General features: G+C 33.0%; 1 protein-coding gene across 3 annotated transcripts in view; it reads left to right on the top strand.

Annotated features, from left to right (window-relative positions):
* The window catches only part of PCDH11X (protocadherin 11 X-linked), a 674,530-nt gene that overhangs the window by 558,141 nt on the left and 95,635 nt on the right, over positions 1–20,754 (top strand). Inside the window, exon 7 of one of the 3 annotated variants that reach the window (XM_081126092.1) lies at positions 13,584–13,607. The exons of the other annotated variants lie outside the window; for them this stretch is intronic. Coding sequence (XP_080982218.1) covers positions 13,584–13,607 — 24 coding nt within the window. The remainder of the gene's footprint in view (positions 1–13,583; positions 13,608–20,754) is intronic. 3 annotated transcript variants of the gene reach the window in all.

The raw sequence follows: 20,754 nt of genomic DNA, 5'->3' as shown, positions 1-20,754 counted from the left end.
TGGCTTACTCTTTTTGTAACTTTGTTCCTAAAACATACCAGACTACATTAGCTTTAAACAAACAAACAAAAATCTTTATCGAAGTATTGTGACAGAATTTATTAATAAATGATTATATACTCCTGCATATACTGTATCTTTTCCTCCCCAGAATACATTTGGGTTTGATTATAATTGGTCTGAGAATACTTTCACCTATGTAGAGGATTTGTTTTTACAGACTTTTTTTTTTTTTTTATTGATTTCAGAGAGAGGAAGGGAGAGGGAGAGAGAAAGAGAAACATCAATGATGAGAGAGTCATTGATAGAGCCCGCAACCCGGGCCTGTGCCCTGACCGGGAATCGAACCCCGATAGCCTGGACCCTAGGTCGATTCTCAACCGCTGAGCCATGCCCGGTCGGGCTACAGACTTTTTTTTTTTTTTTTTATCAAGAAGTTACACATACTTTTTAATGTTTTTAGGTTTAGTGGCACCATGCTTATTTATTAGTGTAACTGCTACATTCTCTTATGACTCCTAAATCCTTGACTTAGATTATATAATTAATTGTGAATTATATCTCCTTTCTAATGTATCTCATTTAAATCATTTGAATTAAATACAAAGTGATGACTAGGAACATGAATCCATTCCCTAAAGTGCCCATTTTTCAAAATGAAAGTGTTTTTCGATAGAGCCTCAGAGTTTATTGATATTTGCATAATATGGTTTTATGTTGAAAAAATGTAATGATGTACTATCTTTGGCTCTTTTTGATGTTATTCAATTAACTATACATAGTAAATAACAAAAAATTAAAGAAAAGAAAATAATTATAAATTCATGCATATTTAGTTCAAAACTACATATTAAATTATTTTAACTTAATCGACCTATGGGGATAATCTATATTCTAGTAGAAAACAAAACATAATTTTTAGAGTTTATTTAAATCACATTGTATTTATTAAAATATGAGTATGGAATCTAAAGAACTTAATAAACTGATGAACAGAATAGATTCAATGACATGGAAGCATAGATGAGACTGATGAATGTCAGAGGGATGGGGGAGGGCGGGTGGGTGGAGGGGGAGAGAGTAACCAAAGAATTTATGTGCATATATGCACAACCCAAGGACACGGACAATGGTGGGGAGAGGGACTGGGGAGGGGGAAGGAACGGGGTGGAATGGGTCATTGGGGAGAAAAAGGGACAGCTGTAATATTTTAAACAATAATAAAATTTTTTTAAAAATTTAAAAAATATAAAAAAATGAGTAAGTTTCTCTCTTTTGACACCTGAAATCCCAGAATAATATTTCCAAAGATAAGGAACATATAAAAATAAGTGATTGCTGTATTTTTGGAAAAATACCTTGTGGTTCGGATATTTAACTTAGTTATAAAATTTTTTTCCCTTTAATTTTTACAAATGAAAGTACATATAGAAGTTGGAATAAATTCTATGTAACAAAGAAGATTAAAGTAGAATCACTTTTGGAATTTTTTCAGTGAGTTGTGACTATGTAAAATGAGTGAACAGAATAAGAAAGTATTGTTGTTTAGGGACCAGGGGTTCAAGGGACCTGCCTAGAATGTTGAAACTGTCCTTTCTTGAATATCTTTGTGTTGTAGTTTCATCTGAGCACAATGAGTATTAGAGGACTAGATTGGGCTAGCATAGCTTTTTTTTTTTTGCAAGCTCAACCATGAATGTTTATTTGTTTGTAACTTATATGACTTATATAACTTGCAGTGCTAATATGTCATGAGTATTATAAAACAAATACAAAGGTAGAATATTTTAAATGAAAAAATAAATGTATAAAGGCCTACTGTTTTCTTCCCTTACTCCCACAGATGGTCTTTGTTGTTGTTGTTGTTGTTTTTATTTTTATTTTATTTTTGTTTAAAATATTACAGATGGCCCTTTTTCTCCCCAATGACCCATTCCACCCCGTCCCACCCCCCTCCTAGCCCCCCTCCCCACCATTGTCCGTATCCTTGGGTTGTACACATTTGCATATAAATTCTTTGGTTACTCTCTCCCCCTCCACCCACCCGCCCTCCTCCATCCCTCTGACATTGGTCAGTCTCATCTATGCTTTTTTTAAAAAATGCCTTGGTTAGTCATGGTTTAAATTCTCTTAGGCTGAATTTCCATCATTCTTAGCAATACTAATCTGAATATTTTACCTAAATGGTGTGTCAATTCCCCATCCTGACTAGCAGAACCAGTATAATTTTATGTTTGAAGAAATTTAGCTAAGTAAGGAAGAGATTAATACTTAGGAATTCAAGACAATATACAATCAAATTTATACTATATGAAAGATTTATATTTTCTTGCCTGTTTAAATATTTCATATGCAAATAATAAGATATGCATCATAAAATAATTTATTTAGAATTTTTTAAGTAGTCCATCCAGATACATCTCTAAATTGATGCATTAGGAGAAAAAGCACTATTAATAAATATCCACTTTCTCATTTTGTAGCAATTTTTAAAGTAAAATTAATAGGACATTGCTTTGGAGAACTATACAATGTTTATGGCAGTGAAAGAATTTTGAGATTAGTTCATACTTATTATGGATTTAAAAAAATCATGCTTTAATGTAAAAATACAGGGTGTTCCAAAAATGTGTACACACATCTGAATAATTATAAAGGCAGTGTTTATTAAAATGCATTTCATTTTCAAAATGTAATAGAATCTACAGTCATTGTCTGTATACATTTTTTTGGGACACCCTATATATATCAACCTCTGCCCCAAATAGAATTTAAGCAGATATTTTTCAAATGGTAGTCATATAATCTATTTTCTTTCCAGTTTTCTATTACATATACTATATGTAATAGAAAAATACATAATATTTTATAATATATGTTTGCAGTATAAATATAGATGTGCACATAATATAAATAAAATCCTTTCCCCATGAAATCTTGTTTTCTCCAAACTATACCTTTAGCAGTCTGCAGAGCTTAATAGTTTTTGAAAAGCCATATATTCCTGCACAAGGACTAAATACTCTGTAGAATTCACAAAATGGATTTCTACTAATGAAATAATAACTTCAAGTATTTTAGTAAAAGCCATTTTCTGATATCATGTCTACTTAGGCTATACAGAGATTTTAATTACTTACTGTTGTATTTATACTAAAGCAGATTTTAAAATTATTTTGTTATAGAGCAAACAAGTTGGTGAAAATGTGTGAGAAAGGTTTCAAACATTTTTTACTATAAAAATTAACTTCTTATTAAAAGAAAGTTTCAATTTATTATAGTACATGTCTCTCTGTATAATTGAAGTTCATCTCTATTATTTTCCTAAATACATAATTCATATAGGTTTGTTGACAAGTCAGCCAAAGTTTCTAATATTGGATAAACTTATTAAAAGAAAGTCATATTAAATTTCATAAGGAAGAGATTAACAAATTTAAATCCTTTAGTAGTGTACAGATTGTACACTATATGCCTTGGAGACATGTATTTTGCCTGCATTAAACTAGGTAAGAAAACATATTTTAAAAATCAATTTCTTTATGGACCCAAAGACCAGAGACCCCACCCAGTCTTATTTTAAAATTATCTTAATCTGTTCAAGAACAGATTGACTATTAAAAGGTGTGAAATGTTTGAGAGCTGCAATTGTTTCAAACATTTTGGATAGCAGAGAGACAGATTTCAGAAATATTGAATTCTTAGTATTTTCTTTGCCAAACTAAAAAAGAAAAATATGGATCCAGCCCTCAAGCTTTTGCTTTTGGAATTTCTCAATATCATTTAAATTTGTATATTATCAGAACTGCTTCATACACTTCTTAAAGTTGTGTAACCAGGGCCTTGGCAGGAACTTTCAGTGAACTGGAAAACCAATCCCACCATTTGCTTTCATGAAAACTTCAGCCTTCATGTTCCACTTTTCTTGAGTTCCTTTTCAGGAGTTTGTGTAATCCTTAAGAGTCTTCTCCCTTAAATAACTATACTAAACCTGAGGTTTTGAAATTAACATTTTGTGCTGCTTAGAACAGTTTTACAATGTGATTAATGAAGCCAAATTATTTGGAGAAAGATGACAAAATAATATGTTCATATGAGTTGTTTTTGTTGTTGTTTTGGTTTTTGTTGTTTTTTTTAAGGTATCCAGTCCTGTGTATCTCAGAACTCTCTTCTGTTAATTATAACTGTGAAAAGGAATTACATTGACTGAGCAGATTCACTCTAAATGGTTTTGAACCATTTAAAACATTAAGGTCAAATTTTGTGATGCAACATTTTGCCTTAAATCTTTAGGGAAAAGCAGGAATTACATTCCATTTCTCTTTAGTACCAAGATAAATGACAAATTACTACTGTTCATTGACATTATCATTTTTTTGATTTGTCACATCAATATTTTAATCCTTAAAGTATCATCTTGTCTTGTTCTTCCTCTGTCAGTTGGTGTGTACATGAGGAAGTAAATTACATTTAATATTCATCTAAGTTGGAATTTCCCAAAAATATGTTCTAAAAGCACTGATCTTTTGGTAACTCCCTGCAATAAATTTCTGCCTTGGGCAAATATGTTTGGATATACATATTGTTTCCATCTCTTGAAATTCCCAATTAATAGTGGTATTTGATAGGATCTGAGCTCTGTGGTAGGAAAAATATGAATTCTAATTCTACTTCTTCTAAGTTGTTGTGTGAAATTACTTAGACAACTAATTTCAATTTCTTGTACTATCTAAATTTATTTTTATTGCAATATAATTGACATATAACACTGTGCAAGTTTAAGGCTTATAATGTGTATATTTAATACATTTATATATAGCTATATGAGTGCCACTGTAGCTTTAACTACCACATCTACTAGGTCACATAATTGTCATTTAGTTTTTCAGGAGAGAACATTTACAATCTAGTCTCTTAGCAATTTTGAAGTATATACTGCAATACAATATAATCACCATGCTGTGCTTTAGATCTTCAGGACTTACTTATCTTCTATTTTCAAGTGTCTACCCTTTAAGTCATTTCCTTTCTCTTGATCTCATTTCCATATATATGATTTAATCAGATTGCTGCCGGTGGAAATGAGGGTCTTCCACAGGATTGTGAGGAAAAAATTCCAAAGACCCACCTATGGGGAGATTGTCATGTGGCAAGGTGTTTTTCTGGTGATGTCTTCCCATGCCCCTGGGCTTCCAATGTCCCATCTCCCTCCATCTACCATGAAAAAAGTCCAACCATGTCTTCAGCCTGGCCAAAATAAACACCAGTATCCAGAGTTTCTGCTTCATAGCCCTTGGTAGCCTGCATAGTCTGCGGGCTCCAAGTGGCCTCTAGACCAGCATGAGCATGTGTTCCTGGATGCAAGAGAACATATGGGATGAGTGCAGGTCTGAGAGAAAGAGAGAGAGAGAGGGAGGGAGAGAGTTTTCTTCTCATTGCATTTAGGGTCCACCCCTTAGCCAATGCTTTTTTCCCCAGATTAGAATGAATGCTGCCTGTGCACCATTTTGACTTATTGTGCATGTCCTTATGTTCCCCTGCTCCCCCTCACACACACACACACACACACACACACACAAAATCTGAACTGGAGGGAGTAAGAGAGGGATGCTAATCCTCATGGAGGAAGAATGCTGACATTCCTTGACTGGTGAAGCTGTAGCTTCCTAGTGAAACAAACAGGCCCAGTGCCTGAACTCCCCTTTGTTTCCTTTTCTTCATTAATATTTAAGAAGATGACTTTCTAAGGATTATGGTCCTTGGTCTGTGAACTTGTAACCTTTTGCTCTTTAAAGTGCTAGAACACAGTCGATTTGGGGGAAAAAAAGATGTTTGAAAGTACTATATATTATAGTGGTCCCAAAGATATCCCCTATATAAAAGCATAGAAAATGTGGCCAGTGCTTATGGAGTAGAACAATTTTGTGAAGAAGAGGAAAAATGAAATTTTTCAGAAATTTAAAAGTACATAACAACTCTCGGCTGTAAAGGAAAAGGAGCCATTTGTTATGGGACAGCATAATTTGGTCAGCCAGTATTCTATTGATGTAGGAAATGGTAATTACATTTTTAATTTAAGTATTTCATTCTAATTTCTAAGGTTTTAGTTACCTGCATAATAGAGCCAACAGTGTGACTTTAGTTGTTGTCAATTTTGAAATGAATATTTCTTTGCTGTAATATAAATGAACTTTTATAGAAAATCAGAGCCCAGAGAGATATGGATGTAAATTGTAATATACAGAGTTGAGAAATTTATTTTATGTTTGCAACATTGCTTTCAATGTAAATAAGATGCTAATTACATTAATCACTGTGCAGCCTTTGTATTTGAAGCCTTATTCTTTCACACAATTTGAACAGAAAATTTGGTTTGAGCTTCACTATTTTTGTGGTTCAGACCCCATGCAATCTACATAAGTACAATAGTGCCACAGCTTATTAGTTCCGCAATCAACAGGAGATGCACTGAGGTGATTTGAATTGTACATCAAAAAGACTTGAATCTCTTGGCACATCTTGTAGACTGCTTTAAAATTAGCATTATTCAAAGAAAACTTGGTATTGGCCTATTAATTTGGCATTACAATCTTCAAGTACATTGTTTTGTGTTTTTTCATACTGATTTTGGACTATTCTGTGACTTACAGTACAAACTCTTATGGGGCTGGCATAAGAAAATAATTGAGGAACTTGTTCTCAAAAGTTAGCCTATAATAACTTAAACGTGTATTAGGTTTTAGGTGACTTGAAACTTGCTTTATAAGGTTTTTCTCTGTATCAGGAAGCATAATAAATATTGCAATGCATTTAGTTAAGGAGACATAGATGATGTATTGAATAAATATTTAAATATTTATTTAATGTTTAAATAAAACATTATCCTTCAATTGATTCTAGTGCCAAAGATGCCTGAGGATTTCCCAATGAATGTCCTTAAAAATGATTTTAAATTTTATTTCCTTTCCAAAATTATGACCTTTTAAAATTTCATCAAAGTAGTTTTATTATGTGACTCTAAAATTATACATGATAAAATAACTGCTACTGTTACTACTCTACTGAAGTAAATGACTATTATAGATTGATGCATGATATCTTATCAACAAACATTATACTAACACTATCAATTTTGTGGTGAGCTCTGTTGACCTTTAAGCTATTCAAGCATCATGTATTTATTAGTAATTCTTCCTTTCACATTTAGGCAGATGTCTCTAATGTGCATTGGGTACTTAAATATTTGTGTTAGGATTATAGAGAAAATATTAAAATATGTTGGTATAGAATGACATAGTAATGACATTGGTATTGTCATGATAAATTTTAGCAATCTTATGTGACTTAAATAGGAGCTCCATTTTTATTACAAAATTTGTTTCCTTAATTTAAACTTTGTAATACAAGATCCCCATATTTCCTGTTGTTTTAATTTACTAATTAAGATATTCCTTTGGGCTGTAAATTCAGAAAATAACAAAAAATCAATTATATTTCAAAGTAAGCATTTATACAAACTTAAAATTTAATATTATTTCATTTGTGAAAGTAAAATTAATATCTGAACTATTAATTGTATTTTAATTTATTAATTAATAAATTCAATTTCAGAACACTTAATAACCTGAAAATAATTTTCTTAGTGAAAACATATTTAACTTTTTATTTTTAATTTTTTCTATTTAATTTTTTTATTTTTAAATTTTTCAAAATTTATCTTTATTATATCTTTATTGTTGAAAGTATTACAGATATCTCCCCATTTTTTCCCCCATTGATCTCCTCTATACCCAGCATCCGGCCCCCACCTCAGGCCTTCACCATACTATTGTTTGTGTACATGGTTTATGCATATATGCATATAAGTTCTTTGGTTAATCTCTCCCCACCCACTCCCCCACCTCCCCCTCCCCACTGAGATTCATCAGTCTGTTCCATACTTCTGCTTCTGTGTCTCTGGATCTATTTTGTTCCTCAGTCTATTTTGTTTATTAGATTCCACATATGAGTGAGATCATGTAAAACTGAATCAAATAGAATCAGAAAACCTGAATAGGCCAATAACAACTGATGAAATAGAAGCAGCAATAAAAAATTCCCAGCAAACAAAAGCCTGGTTCAAACAGCTTCACAGCAGAGCTTCCTCATTCTTTAAGTTGTAGGGTTAGATAGTTTACGAAAAAATTTTCTTGCTTTTTGAGGTAGGCCTGTAGTGCTATGAACTTCCCTCTTAGGACTGCTTTTGCTGTGCCCCATAGATTTGGGGTTGTGTGTTCATTTTCATTTGTTTCTGGGAAGTTTTTATTTCCTTTTGATCTCTTTGATAACCCATTCATTGTTTAATAACATGTTATTTAGCCACCATGTGTTTGAATGTTTTTGAGTGTTTTTACTGTAGTTGATTTCTAATTTTATGCCCTTGTGATCTGAGATACTTGATATGAGTTTAATCATCTGGAACTTGTAGAGACCTGTTTTGTGTCCTAATATGTGGTCTATCTTTGAGCATGACCCATAGGCACATGAGCACAATGAATATTCTGCAGCTTTGGGGTGAAATATTCTGTAAATATCAATTAAATCCATCTGATCTAGTGGGCCATTTAGTCACTGTTTTGTGTTGATTTTTTTGTCTGGAAGATCTATCCAGTGAAGTCAGTGGGGTGTTAAAGTTCACGTCTATGACTGTATTGCTGTTGATCTCTCCCTTAAAGTCCTTAAGGTTATCATTGATTGGTCCTTATTTATTGACATTTGAATTCTTTATGCCTATGTTGCTTTCTCTATTTATTATTATTATAGCAGTCCCTTTAACATTCTCTGTAATGCTGGTTTGGTGGTGATAAACTTCTTTAGCCTTTTTTTTTTTTTTTTGTCTGGGAAGCTCTTCATTTCACCATCTATTTTGAATGATAGCCTTGCTGGATAGAGTGGTCTTGGTTTCGGATCCTTGTTTTGCATTACATTGAATACTTCATGCCATTCCCTTCTGGCCTGTAGAGTTTCTGATGAGAAGTCAGATGACAGCCTTATGGGAGCTCCTTTGTAGGTAACAGATTGCTTTCCTCTGCTGCCTTTAATAGTCTCTTTGTTGAATTGGCATTTTAATTATGATGTGTCTGGGCATGGGCTTCTTTGGATTTTTCTTGCATGGGACTCTCTGTGCCTCCTGAGCTTGTGTGACTTTTTCCTTCATCAGCTTAGGGAAGTTGTCTGCCATTATTTCTTCAAACAGTTTCTCTAACCCTTGTTTACTTTTGACCTCCTATGTCACTCCTATGATGCAAATATTGTTACATTTCATGTTGTCCCACAACTCTCTTAGACTGTCCTCCTGTTTTATAATTGTTTTTTTCTTTTTAAATCTCTGATTGAGTGAATTTTTCTGCCCTGTCTTTTATTTTTTAATTTTTTAAAATATATTTTTATTGATTTCAGAGAGAGGAAAGGAGAGGGAGAGAGAGAGATAGAAATATCAATGATGAGAGAGTCATTGATTGGGTGCCTCCTGCACACCCCCTGCTGCGGATCGAGCTCACAACCCGGGCATGTGCCGTGACCTGGAATTGAACCCTGATCACCTGGATCCTAGGTCCATGCTCAACTGCTGAGCCACACCTGGCTGGGCCTGCCCTGTCTTTTAATTCACTGATCTGATCATCATCTTCCTCTAATATGCAGTTTATTCCTTCCAGTGTATTCTTTATTTCTGCTATATCATTCTTCATTTTCTTCATAGTTTCCATATATTTTTTCATGCTGTTGAGCATTCTTACAATCAGAATTCTGAAGGCTGTATCTGATAGATTGCTTATCTCCTTTTCATTTAGCTCTTTTTCTGGAGACTTCTCTTGTTCTTTCACTTGGGGCTTGATTTTTGTCTCCCCAGTTTGGCTGTCCATTTGGATTTGTTTCTATGTATTAGGTAGGCCTGTTAGGACTCTCAGTCTTCTTGGAGGGTCTCTGGTGCAGGCCAATGTCAGACGCAATTTGTGACTGGCCCTGAGTACCCTGTTTGGCGCTATTAACAACCCTTGGCTTGAGGTCCCCTCTGCTGGGGCTGGGTGTGGTTGGACAGGACCAAAATGGACACCAAAGTCTGCTTTTCTAAGGCCTGGGTCCAGATGCAATCAAGCAAAGTCTCAAAGCACTCTAAGGTCTGCCTCTGCCTGCAGGCTAATTAATGTGATTATCTTAATGAGTCTCAGGCTGTAGAAATTCCATAGGGTTGGACAGCTGATTGTTCTCAGTCTCTTAATGAGCCTGGGGGGTAGAAATTCTTCTTGGTGAGAGGTTTTCCAGCAGGGTGAGGCAATTGTTTCCTCCCCCCAGGCTAAAACAGCAAAATGTCTGCCTGAGAAAGATGTCCTGTGCAGTATGGGGGAATGACTTGACACAGGAATCCAGAGGGGTGACTTCTGAGCTCTATCTCCAGAGCCCACAATCCTAGGTTCTCCTCACACAGCTCCAGTTGACTCTGCCTTCCCTCTGCTGGAGCCCAAGGTGAGTGGCTGCACAGGAAACTTTGTGCTTTGGCTCTTTAAGAGGGTGCCTGCAGTTCCAGCTGCCTCTCCCTGGTAGACAGAAATCTGGCTGCTTTTCACAGGCAGACGTTATGTGGGCACCATTCTCGGTTCTGGTGCTCTTGGCTGGGAAGCCCAGCCTATGGTTTAGGCCCCAGAGTCCTCAGTGGGAACCTAAGCTGAGAGTCCCTTGGGGACCTTCGGCTGCTGCCTGTGGGAGCCCAGCCAGCCCTCTAGCGTCCGCACTTGTTGCCAGTCTCTGTGTGGTCTCTACTTTTCTTCCTTGGTTATGAGGGTGCTCTCCAGCTCGTCTGCAGTTGCAGCTGATTATTCAGGATGGTTTTTCTATATTTTAGTTGTAATTCCAGTTTGATCCCAGGAGAGTGTCAGTGTAGCCTCCACTCAGTCTGCCGCCATCTTTAATCTCCTCCATATTTAACTTTTTAGATATTCATTTTGTGTATTCGTAAAATAACATTTGAAATTATACCTAGATGACATACATCATCATTCATAACATAACACTTCGTTGTAATTTTTCATAAAGAGTTTTTAAAATTTTATTGATTTTTTTCAGAGAGAATAAGAGTGAGGGAGAGAGAGAGAAACACTGATGAGAGAAAAATATCTATCAGCTGCCTCCTGCACACCACCTACTTGGGGTCAATTCGAGCAATCTGGGTATATGCCTTTACTGGGAATGAAACCAGCAACCTTTTGGTGCATGGGATAATTTGCAACCAACTGAGCCACATCGGCCAGCTCTATTAATACATTTTATTTCTGTAATAGTGATTCACAGCAACCATAGTATTTCAAAGGACCTGTGCTTATCTTTATCTCACAGAAGTCCTGAGCAGTGTAGATGCTTCAAAAATATCAAATAATAAAACTTTAAACTTTAAGAAGCAACTTGAAATTTAAGAATACATTTGGAGATGGCCTTTATTTTATGAAAAAAAGTCATAACTATGATGATAAAGAAACATTAAAAAAATTATAACTATAATGAATGTATTTATTAATTTCTGTGTTAGCATATACTATTACTTTAGAGGACAGAAAAGGTTCCCCTTTTTCACATTTCATATAATGAATTTAAGTGTCTCTCAGAGTCAGTCTTGACAATTTTATGTAGAATCTGTTTACTATCCTGAGTTTTAAGGAAAAATTTATCAATATTTGACTTTAGTGAATTATAAACCAATTTTCATTTTTCAGCTTGGGACCTCAATGTTCCTTGGGATACGTTTTTAAAATGTGTTCTTTTTGCCTGGCTGGGCATGGCTCAATGGTTGAGCATTGACCTAGGATCCAGGAGACCAGGGTTCGATTCCTGGTCAGGGCACATGCCCGGGGTTGCGGGCTCGATCCCCAGTCGGGGGTGTGCAGGAGGCAGCCAATCAATGACTCTCTCATCATTGATGTTTCCATCTCTCTCTCTTCCTCTCCTTTCCTCTCTCTGAAATCAATAAAGATATATTTTTAAAAATGAAAAAATAAAATGTGTTTCTTTTCATTTTTACTGTTGTCCTGTCAGTTGTTTTACTTTTTAAATTTGTACTTCTTTACCCTTAGAAATAAGTCTAAACCCATCATATTTTTTTCGGACCTTTTCAATTACCAAATTAGAAAGGATTTTATAACTAAGGTCTAGACTACACTGAAATTGCAGACTTAAAAATGAAAGCAAGCACTTTGTTACTTCTCTTCCTAAAGCAGCTTTTCTTTTTCACTCCAGTATATTTGAAAAATCTATATTTAAATATTAGAAGAGTTGGTTATTTATTTGAATAATAAATTCTAATATTTTGTGTGTGTCTACACATGGGCTCACAGTATTTATTGAAGTAGAATCATTATTTGAGGGGTAGGGGTTGTGAAATTAATGTTATTTAGATGATCAATTCTACCTAAAGTTTCTTGTGAAAGCACTATTTTTATACTTATACTTGCATTACGATTAAATTACATTGCTTATAGATAAAACACTTTACGATGAAACATAAATGTATGGTCTGTGTCAATGACACTTAAAATACTTTGCAATGTTCTCTCATTAATCCTCATCATTGCACAGAAACTTTACTTTCACCTTCATTTTTCTATCTCGGACTGATTCCTCTCTCTAAGCATTTAATATGTCTTTAGTTTCTTAGTATTTTAATTTTATTCAAAAAATTTTTAAACAGTTTCAAAATGTTTATCTTTAAAGTTTTTATACTTATATGTATATTCCTAAATATATCAGAAAATCATTTTTATTGCTGGTCTTAAATTTTAAAAAGAATAAATCTGAGAATCGTTTGGCCAGATCAACACATATAATTGTTTTCATAAACATATAAGTGTTTTGTTTAAAAATAGACTTTGTTACTGATCCTAGGTCAAGAATAATCTCACGGTATTTTAAAGGAAGTCACTTAATGCAATGCCAAGTTTATTTATGTGGAAAATAATAGTAATGCTCTCCAGTCTCCCATATTCTAATTGTGAAATATAAATGAAATTTTAGTTATGCAAATAGTTGTATTATAGAAAAAGTGTCTTAACCAAGATAAGAGTACTTCTATTTGTCCATCCTCATGTTAGTATCTATCAATTACTGTCTTTTTTCCATTACTTTTTCCACAACAGATTTGTAGGCAGAGCAACCTGTTAAGTCAAAAACATTTTTTCCCCTCTTACTACATTTCCTGTAGGAGGTTCCATGACAAAAACTGAAATTTCAACATAGGATTATACTTTGCTATCATAGGAAATGAAGCTAGAAAATCTACAGAGTTCTTGTAAAATGTTGCATTAAACAATACAGCGCCTTTAGGTTAAGGACAAGTCATTAATTCCCATGAGGCCAGCATATAGCATAGGCTTGTTTTGATTTTAGAAAAACATACTACAGGAGGAAGAGTTCATAGGCTATCAGTCTTCTACCCTATCTATCTCAGTCATTACATTATATGTAAAATGAAGTTGAAAATATATTGCAATATATTATAATTTACATTTGTTTACTTAAATTAATATAATGTGTTTAACTTTATTAAACTCTCTTTTTAGCTTTCATTCCTGGACTAAAGAAAGGTATAGTAGAAATCACCACAAATCATAACCATGGTGCATGTTTCATTTTAAAATATATTGTTAATTTGTGTTTGTTTTAAGAACTTTTGGCCTTTTCACTTCTCACAAAACATTGCAATTTCAACTGTTTGCTTCAAACACGTTTTTTAGTATGTTTAAAATGAACTGATATCTAGGAAAGATATTTGGTTGGTTGGATATCTTGTATAACTGAATGCTTTTTCCAAGTTATGTGTAATTAATCTTTAGAAGTAAAATTACCATAACCCTATAATCAGTCATTTTCTAATTTACAGTGGTTACTTTCAAACTATCTATGGATTTAATTACATTTGTTTTCTTCTGACACAGTAAACATATTCAGCATTTTGTCTGAGGGGGCATTAAGGATATAATTCTACTTTTCTATATTTTTACTTAAACTTGATCTGTAAATTATACATGTTGTGTACCTAACAAAATAATCCACGTTTACATTTTTTGTGAACTTGTAAATAATATGCATTTTCTTTGCCAAATCATAATGTATAGATTACCTATAAATATATACTAAGTTAAGATTGATAGAAAATAAATTTCTTTAAATATGAAGTTTAAGCAATCAATTAGAATGCATATAATTGTATTTTGCTGATAAAGTTTAAAAAATGCTGCAGGATATTTTGTATATTTGCACTCACTGTAAATATGAACCCATTTCTTTAACATCTACTTCATATTTGGGGATGGATCTGTCATATTGTTCCATTGCTATTTTTAAAAATAAATTTATTTTGCTTCATACACATATTTTGAATAGTAGTTTATAGTCCATTAATATTTTGAAATAGTAGAAATAGTACTCAAAGAATAAATCTTCCTCAGATTAGTCATAAAAATATCAATTATTATGTAAAGAACCTCAGTCTTAATCTTTATTTTGACCTATCATCAATACTAACAGCATGCTTTATTATTTTTTGGTATTTTAAATGTTTGTAAAATGTTGCTTTGGTCTCTTTTATATTGTGTGGGAGTAACTCTTTTGAGATCTTATCTAATTAGTTCTGATGCTCATTGTAAATGTTTGACTATCACCTAACTAGTGGAATTTCAAGCTAAATATCTTATTTTCCTTGAAAGTCTTGAGTATTCAATGTTTATTTGGGTAACTCAGGTGAAAATTAATGCACTGCATGTGCTTTTTATTTTTTCTCCCTCCTTCTCTGTAGTTTTTAGGTGCCCCTAAAATTGATGTGTACTGCTCAGGAGCTACAGCTGTGTCACAGGCAAGGGGATGTGCTTGCAGCTGTGATACAAAGTCAAGGTGTTTTGATTGTAACTATTCAGGGGTATAGTGGAAGGAACATTTGAATTTGTGTTAGGACATCGTGAGTTCTAATGATAGTTCTGCACCTGACTAAATGTGTACACTTGGCCAAGTCATTTAACTCCGAGTCTCCATTTCCTCTCTCATTTAAACAATTGTAGTAATCATATTTACATTTAAGTCTCACAGAGAAGTCACGCTGCTGAAACTTTAAAATATAATAATAACAAAAAACCCCAACAAGTTGTTATTTGAGTGTGTACTATGTTCTAAACACTGTCCGTAACAGTCTACAAATGTTTTTATTTTAATACTTACAAGACTTTCATTTGTAAGTTTTATTATTTTTCCCATTTTTGCAGAGGTGGAAACTGAAGCAAAGAAAGGTTAAATAGTATAGCAATTCATTTCACCATTTCCAAAGCACTATACCTGTGTAAGACATTAATATAACAGATTTTTAAAGCTTCTTCAGTACACCAATGTGTAATAATCATTACCACTAAAATCATATTTTAAATTTTACTTTAATTTACTTAGTATAGTCATAATGTAGTTAGGCTTTGACTTGAAGCTGCACTGAAACATTATAGTATCTTTTGTGCTTATATTTTATAAGTTTCATACCATGTTTTGTATAACCACTTTTCATTATCAGCTGATTTGAGTAGACTTGCTATTATTTACCTCACATAATACAATTTCTTAGGCATATTTCAGATTATTAAATGTTAGTATATAAGAGAAAAAAGCCCTCTGTGACCCTAAATATAAATTTATGAGATGAAGATTATTTATTCATTCAACTTTTCTATTGAAGGTTGACTGATTACCAGGAATGACATTATTTTCTTAAGTATAAGAAGGTAGACTCTTTCTTTCATAATAAATTAGATATGTACCTACAAGTTCTTAGTAGTAAGAGAATAGCCTCTACTTCTGGGGATGCTTTACTTTTTCCCAGGGAAGAAATTGCAAACAGAGGGTGGGACAAAAGTAGGTTTAGAGTTGTTCCTATGGAAAATAATACAATAATTAATAAATAATGATACAAAAATAAATTCTGTGTTTCACATGCTCACAACTGTAAACCTACTTTTGCCCCACCCTGTATATACTTATCAATTCATTCAGAGCAAATTCTTTTGTACCTCCTCCTAAGGAAAATATACATTAATAAACATTTATAAATTAATAACTTCAGTGAATTTGTTTGCAAGTGTACTTTTTTTTTTGTGTACATATTTTAACATACGAGTGAGATTTTCAGCTATTGCATTTTCTGTTTTCATTGAAGTCTAAGGTTTAAGCAGTAGAATGTTAACTGGTTTGTCTATCAGCAGTACTTGTCTGTTGTCCATAGTAATGCTCCTGATTTTTGACACATCCTTACAGTGTTTTATTAGACAACCCTTACCCTTCTGGCCCTCAGATAACTCTCAAAGATCTGTTCTTCAACTAGGTTTCAGTATTTATTGTTTGTACTCAAAGGTCAGCTGTAATTTAGAAGCTCATTACTTTGGACTTGAATTCTTGAATTTTGAGTCAGGAGAAATTAGTAGGGATGAGAGTGTGGAGGGAAAGAGGGTTGAGTTCGAAGGTTTTAGGAGAGAGACTGGCAAAATGAATGATCTCTCAGCCAAATGAGTCTCTTTACCTGTCATCATATGACTACTTATTTAATAAGAGTTTTTGAACATAAAACATAATTCACCCTTATGCATGATATATATGAAGTTTTTCATATGTCAATTAATAAGAAAGTTAATGCTTTTTCACAAAGTATTTTTTTTCCCCATGGACAGGAATTAATGAAAATGCATGGGTAAGTTTCCAAATGACAAATTCATAGCACAGGCCATAATATTAATCCCTTCGTGCTAATTTAATATTTCCCTAACCTGGCTGGCATGGCTCAGCCATTGAGCATTGACCTAGGATCCAGGAGATCCTGATTTGATTCCCGGTCAGGGCACAGTGCCCGGTTGCGGGCTCAGTCCCCAGCAGGGGGCGTGCAGGAGGCAGCTGATCATTGACTCTCTCATCATTGATGTTTCTCACTCTCTCTCCCTTTCCTTTCCTCTCCTCTCTCTGAAATCAATAAAAATATATTAAAATAAATATTTTCCTAAATTCTCTGACCACAAAACTGAATCAACATGCAGTTTTGTTTTAGACTATTAATAGCAGACTCTAAAAATGTCATAGAACAATATTTGTGAAAGGAATTAAGTTTTATGAAGCATGTGGATATTTTAACATCTAAAATTGCCTTCTTTAGATGATATAAAATAAATGTACTCTTCCATATTCATTATATATTATACATTGACACATGGAGCTAGAGAAAAAATGTGCTTTATGATAAAATTGTATTGCTTTTTAATGTTGTTTACATAATGACGAAAAAAGAAACAAATTCTGATATTATCACAAAGAAGTAGACTAGGGGCAAAATTAGTATATTTTTGAGGCTATGCAGTATTATTCAAGTTAGAAAATGGGTGTGGTACTGGCAGTGTAGTCATTCTGATAAAAAATCTTCTCAGAGCTTGGAAACAGTATATAATCTGCAAATAGAAAATGCATTCTTTAAACTGTATGTCCTGGGTTTATACTGTTTGTCTTTTCAAAACCCATGTAGGTTTTGACTTTGCTAAGTGACATATTAGTCAGCTGCTTGTTGGCAAAACACGCTTCAAACTTGAAGTATAAACGTTGTAAAGGTTCTAAATACTTATTTCTGCTACAGCTAATTAGAATAGTAATATTCATCTCATAAAGCGTAATTTTAATATGCACCACTTTTCTCTGAATTGTTTTTAAATTGTCTCTAATTGACTAACATGGCAAAAGATAAAATATTACATTTCTTTACTTACATTTGTAGATGCCATATCAAAAGTTGGGTCTAATATGAGGTGGAAATTTTTGGCTGAAATGGGCTTTTTCCCCCCACGATACACATAAAAATTGATTGTTGAAAAGGCCACTTTCTTGTTTGGTAAAATGTCAATCTAAGAATATAACCTAGGAGTCTTGAATTTCAAGTGTTTTATTATCATTGATTTTGATCTGCACTGTCAAATGAAAATATAATGAAAGACATATTTGTAATTTTAAATTGTCTAGTGAGTACACATTTAAAAAAGCAAAAACAAGCAGGTAAAATTATTTTTAGTAATATATTTTACTTAACCCAGTATATCCAAAATATCATCATTCTTTCATATAATCAATATAAAAATAACTAATGAGGTATTTTAAATTTATTTTTCTAGCTAGTCTTGCAATCTGGTATGCACTTTACACATACAGCACATCTCAAGTTCAACCAGCCTCATGTTAAATGCTCAATAGCTTCATGTGGGTAGTGGCTACTATATCAGCATAGCTTTAGATCCTTCTCAAAAACCAAGAATTAATTGCCGGATTTGGTCTGCAGAGAGTGAAAGGGCCTTGGTATGTATCTGTTTGATATTATACCTTGAAGATAAACAAACAAGCAAAAGTCCTTGAAGCCCTCGAATTTATGCTTGCTCATCTGAGAATATTTTCCCCCTGGCTGGTCAAAGTTCAAAGAAAAAAGAAAAACATTTGGGAAAAATACTCTACTTGATTTTTACTGCCATGAGCTATGAAAAAAAAATGTGGGATGTGAAGCAGCAAAGAATTGTATAGATCAAAGTCAACACTTTTAATTGCAGACTTTGTGGAATATGTTTGAGGTTCTTAAAACCACAATTTCTTGCAGTTTGCTCCTTGAAACTCTTAAGGAGTTTTCAAGAGGAGCCCTTATATAGAATACTGATTGGTGCTATTAACATCTGTAGGCTACAGAGGCATGGGTGATTTTTGAAAGTGTATTATATAGTGTTTTATGATAGTTAGTATGTATTACTGCTGGAAATGGAGCCAAAAAGCTACAAAGTTTCTATCTCCCAGTGCATATAAAATGTGGTACTTCAATTTTAAAACAATAGTGATATAATTTATTGTGTTAATGTGAATGTAAGAATCTGAATTTCTAAGAATATTAAATAAGAGCCTGTTACATCTTAAACAAATATAAAATATTTATATAATAGACATCTACATGTGGTATTCATGGTGCTAATGCTCACAGGATGTATTTCCAAGACTTACCAGCTATAGCAACGATTCCAAATGGTGTTGAGTGTCAGAAAATTTGAAACATTGCTTTATTTACTTGATACTCACTTATTAGTGATTCAAAATATCACCAAACTAAAAACAGAAAACACTTTACTAGGTGATAAAATTTAATGCTTATTTAATAGAACAACATTCAAATAAATTGATAAATGCTTTATATTTTAACTACACTCAAATTTAATTATACCATGGCTTGTTTGTAAAGATGTGAAATACAGTATTTAGCTATTATTCAGAATCCAAGTGATATTTAGAAAATATATTTTCACAGTTTGCACCTTGGAGAAAGCAGCTGTTGATGCTTTACACAGTTTGAATTTACACTAGATTAACAACATTGTATTTTCTTTTCTGTAAGCAGTTGCTGCTGCTCTCCAAATGTAATAATACCCTACAGGATTAGAGGGAAGAAATAGGAAACTTTAGAGAAACCACATTAAACATATTTCAAATACATTACTCAGGCCTTCTTAAACTTTTTCTAATTTATTTAAAATCTAAAAAATAAGAATATTTTGAAAATTAACGAAAAGGGGAACAATTCTTGTCAGCAAATGTCAGAATATATAAAGCTTTAACAATAAAAACAAGACAGTAGCTATGCAGAAATTGGTAGATCAATGTGGTAAAATAAAATAGTACTGAAGCTGACCACAATGCATATCTAAAGTTAATATATGATTTACAAATAATCAAAATGAGAGATGATGCTAGAATTACTAAACAAACGGTGCTGAGAAAGTTGGCAAAGTGTTTGGGAAAATAGTATCAGTCCAAGATGTATATATAATAAATTTATAGCAGATCAAAGATATGACTATAAACCTGAGAACATACAATTTAGAAGACAATATAACCAATCAAAGACATATGCCTCATTTTAATTTTTACTTTTGAATATCTGTATAATTAGTGGAAAAACTAGTCCCGAACAGTTCTAATAGAAATATTTAGTTGCACCAATTACTGAAATTAATGTTATTAATGTGCACTATAAAAATTACTGTTACTCCCAGTTAGTTTCACAAAGAGTTTCAATTCTAGAGTAGTTCTCTTGTCATTAATTTAGACATAGCCCTTGAAAGAAAAGGTAATCATAGAAGGCAGGATGTGTAACATTAAGTAATAATTTACTCTATTTTAAATATTGATTTTGATGATAATGATAATAATCATCATCAACTTTTAACGAGCAGGTGTAAAACATTACCTATTGTTTGCATTGCAAAGCAGCAAGAGATGAAATCACTTGGGTTATTTTTAAATAGGTAGTTGCATGATTACTTCTAACAATACTTGATCCAATTGTCTCTGTATTTGTAGGTGTAGTCCTATTGTATCTTTAATGCTAAAATAGTTTGAGTGTGTGTTTCCTAAGTGTTGCACGGTCCTGTGCTTTCCTCCCAGACCTCCCTCTTACCGTCCTCTCCTTTTATTCAATAATCTTGGCAGATACCAGGCACTATACTAAGTTCCCTTCTTTCATCTGCTACTCTCTGTAATAGACAAGGGATGACAGGGGGAAAGTAGAAAGTAGAAGTAAGATAGAAGTAGAAATAGAGTTACTACTTATTCACAAATAGGTGAAAATAAGATTTTTTATATTAATATTCAGTGATATTGTATGTAGGAAAATTTGACATATTATGACTTTGCTTCAGG

The sequence above is a fragment of the Miniopterus schreibersii genome (genome assembly GCF_964146895.1).
Source record: "Miniopterus schreibersii genome assembly, chromosome: X".
Classification (NCBI taxonomy): domain Eukaryota; kingdom Metazoa; phylum Chordata; class Mammalia; order Chiroptera; family Miniopteridae; genus Miniopterus; species Miniopterus schreibersii.
The sequence above is the reverse complement of the archived record's forward strand: the minus strand, read 5'-3'. Positions and strand labels throughout refer to the sequence as shown.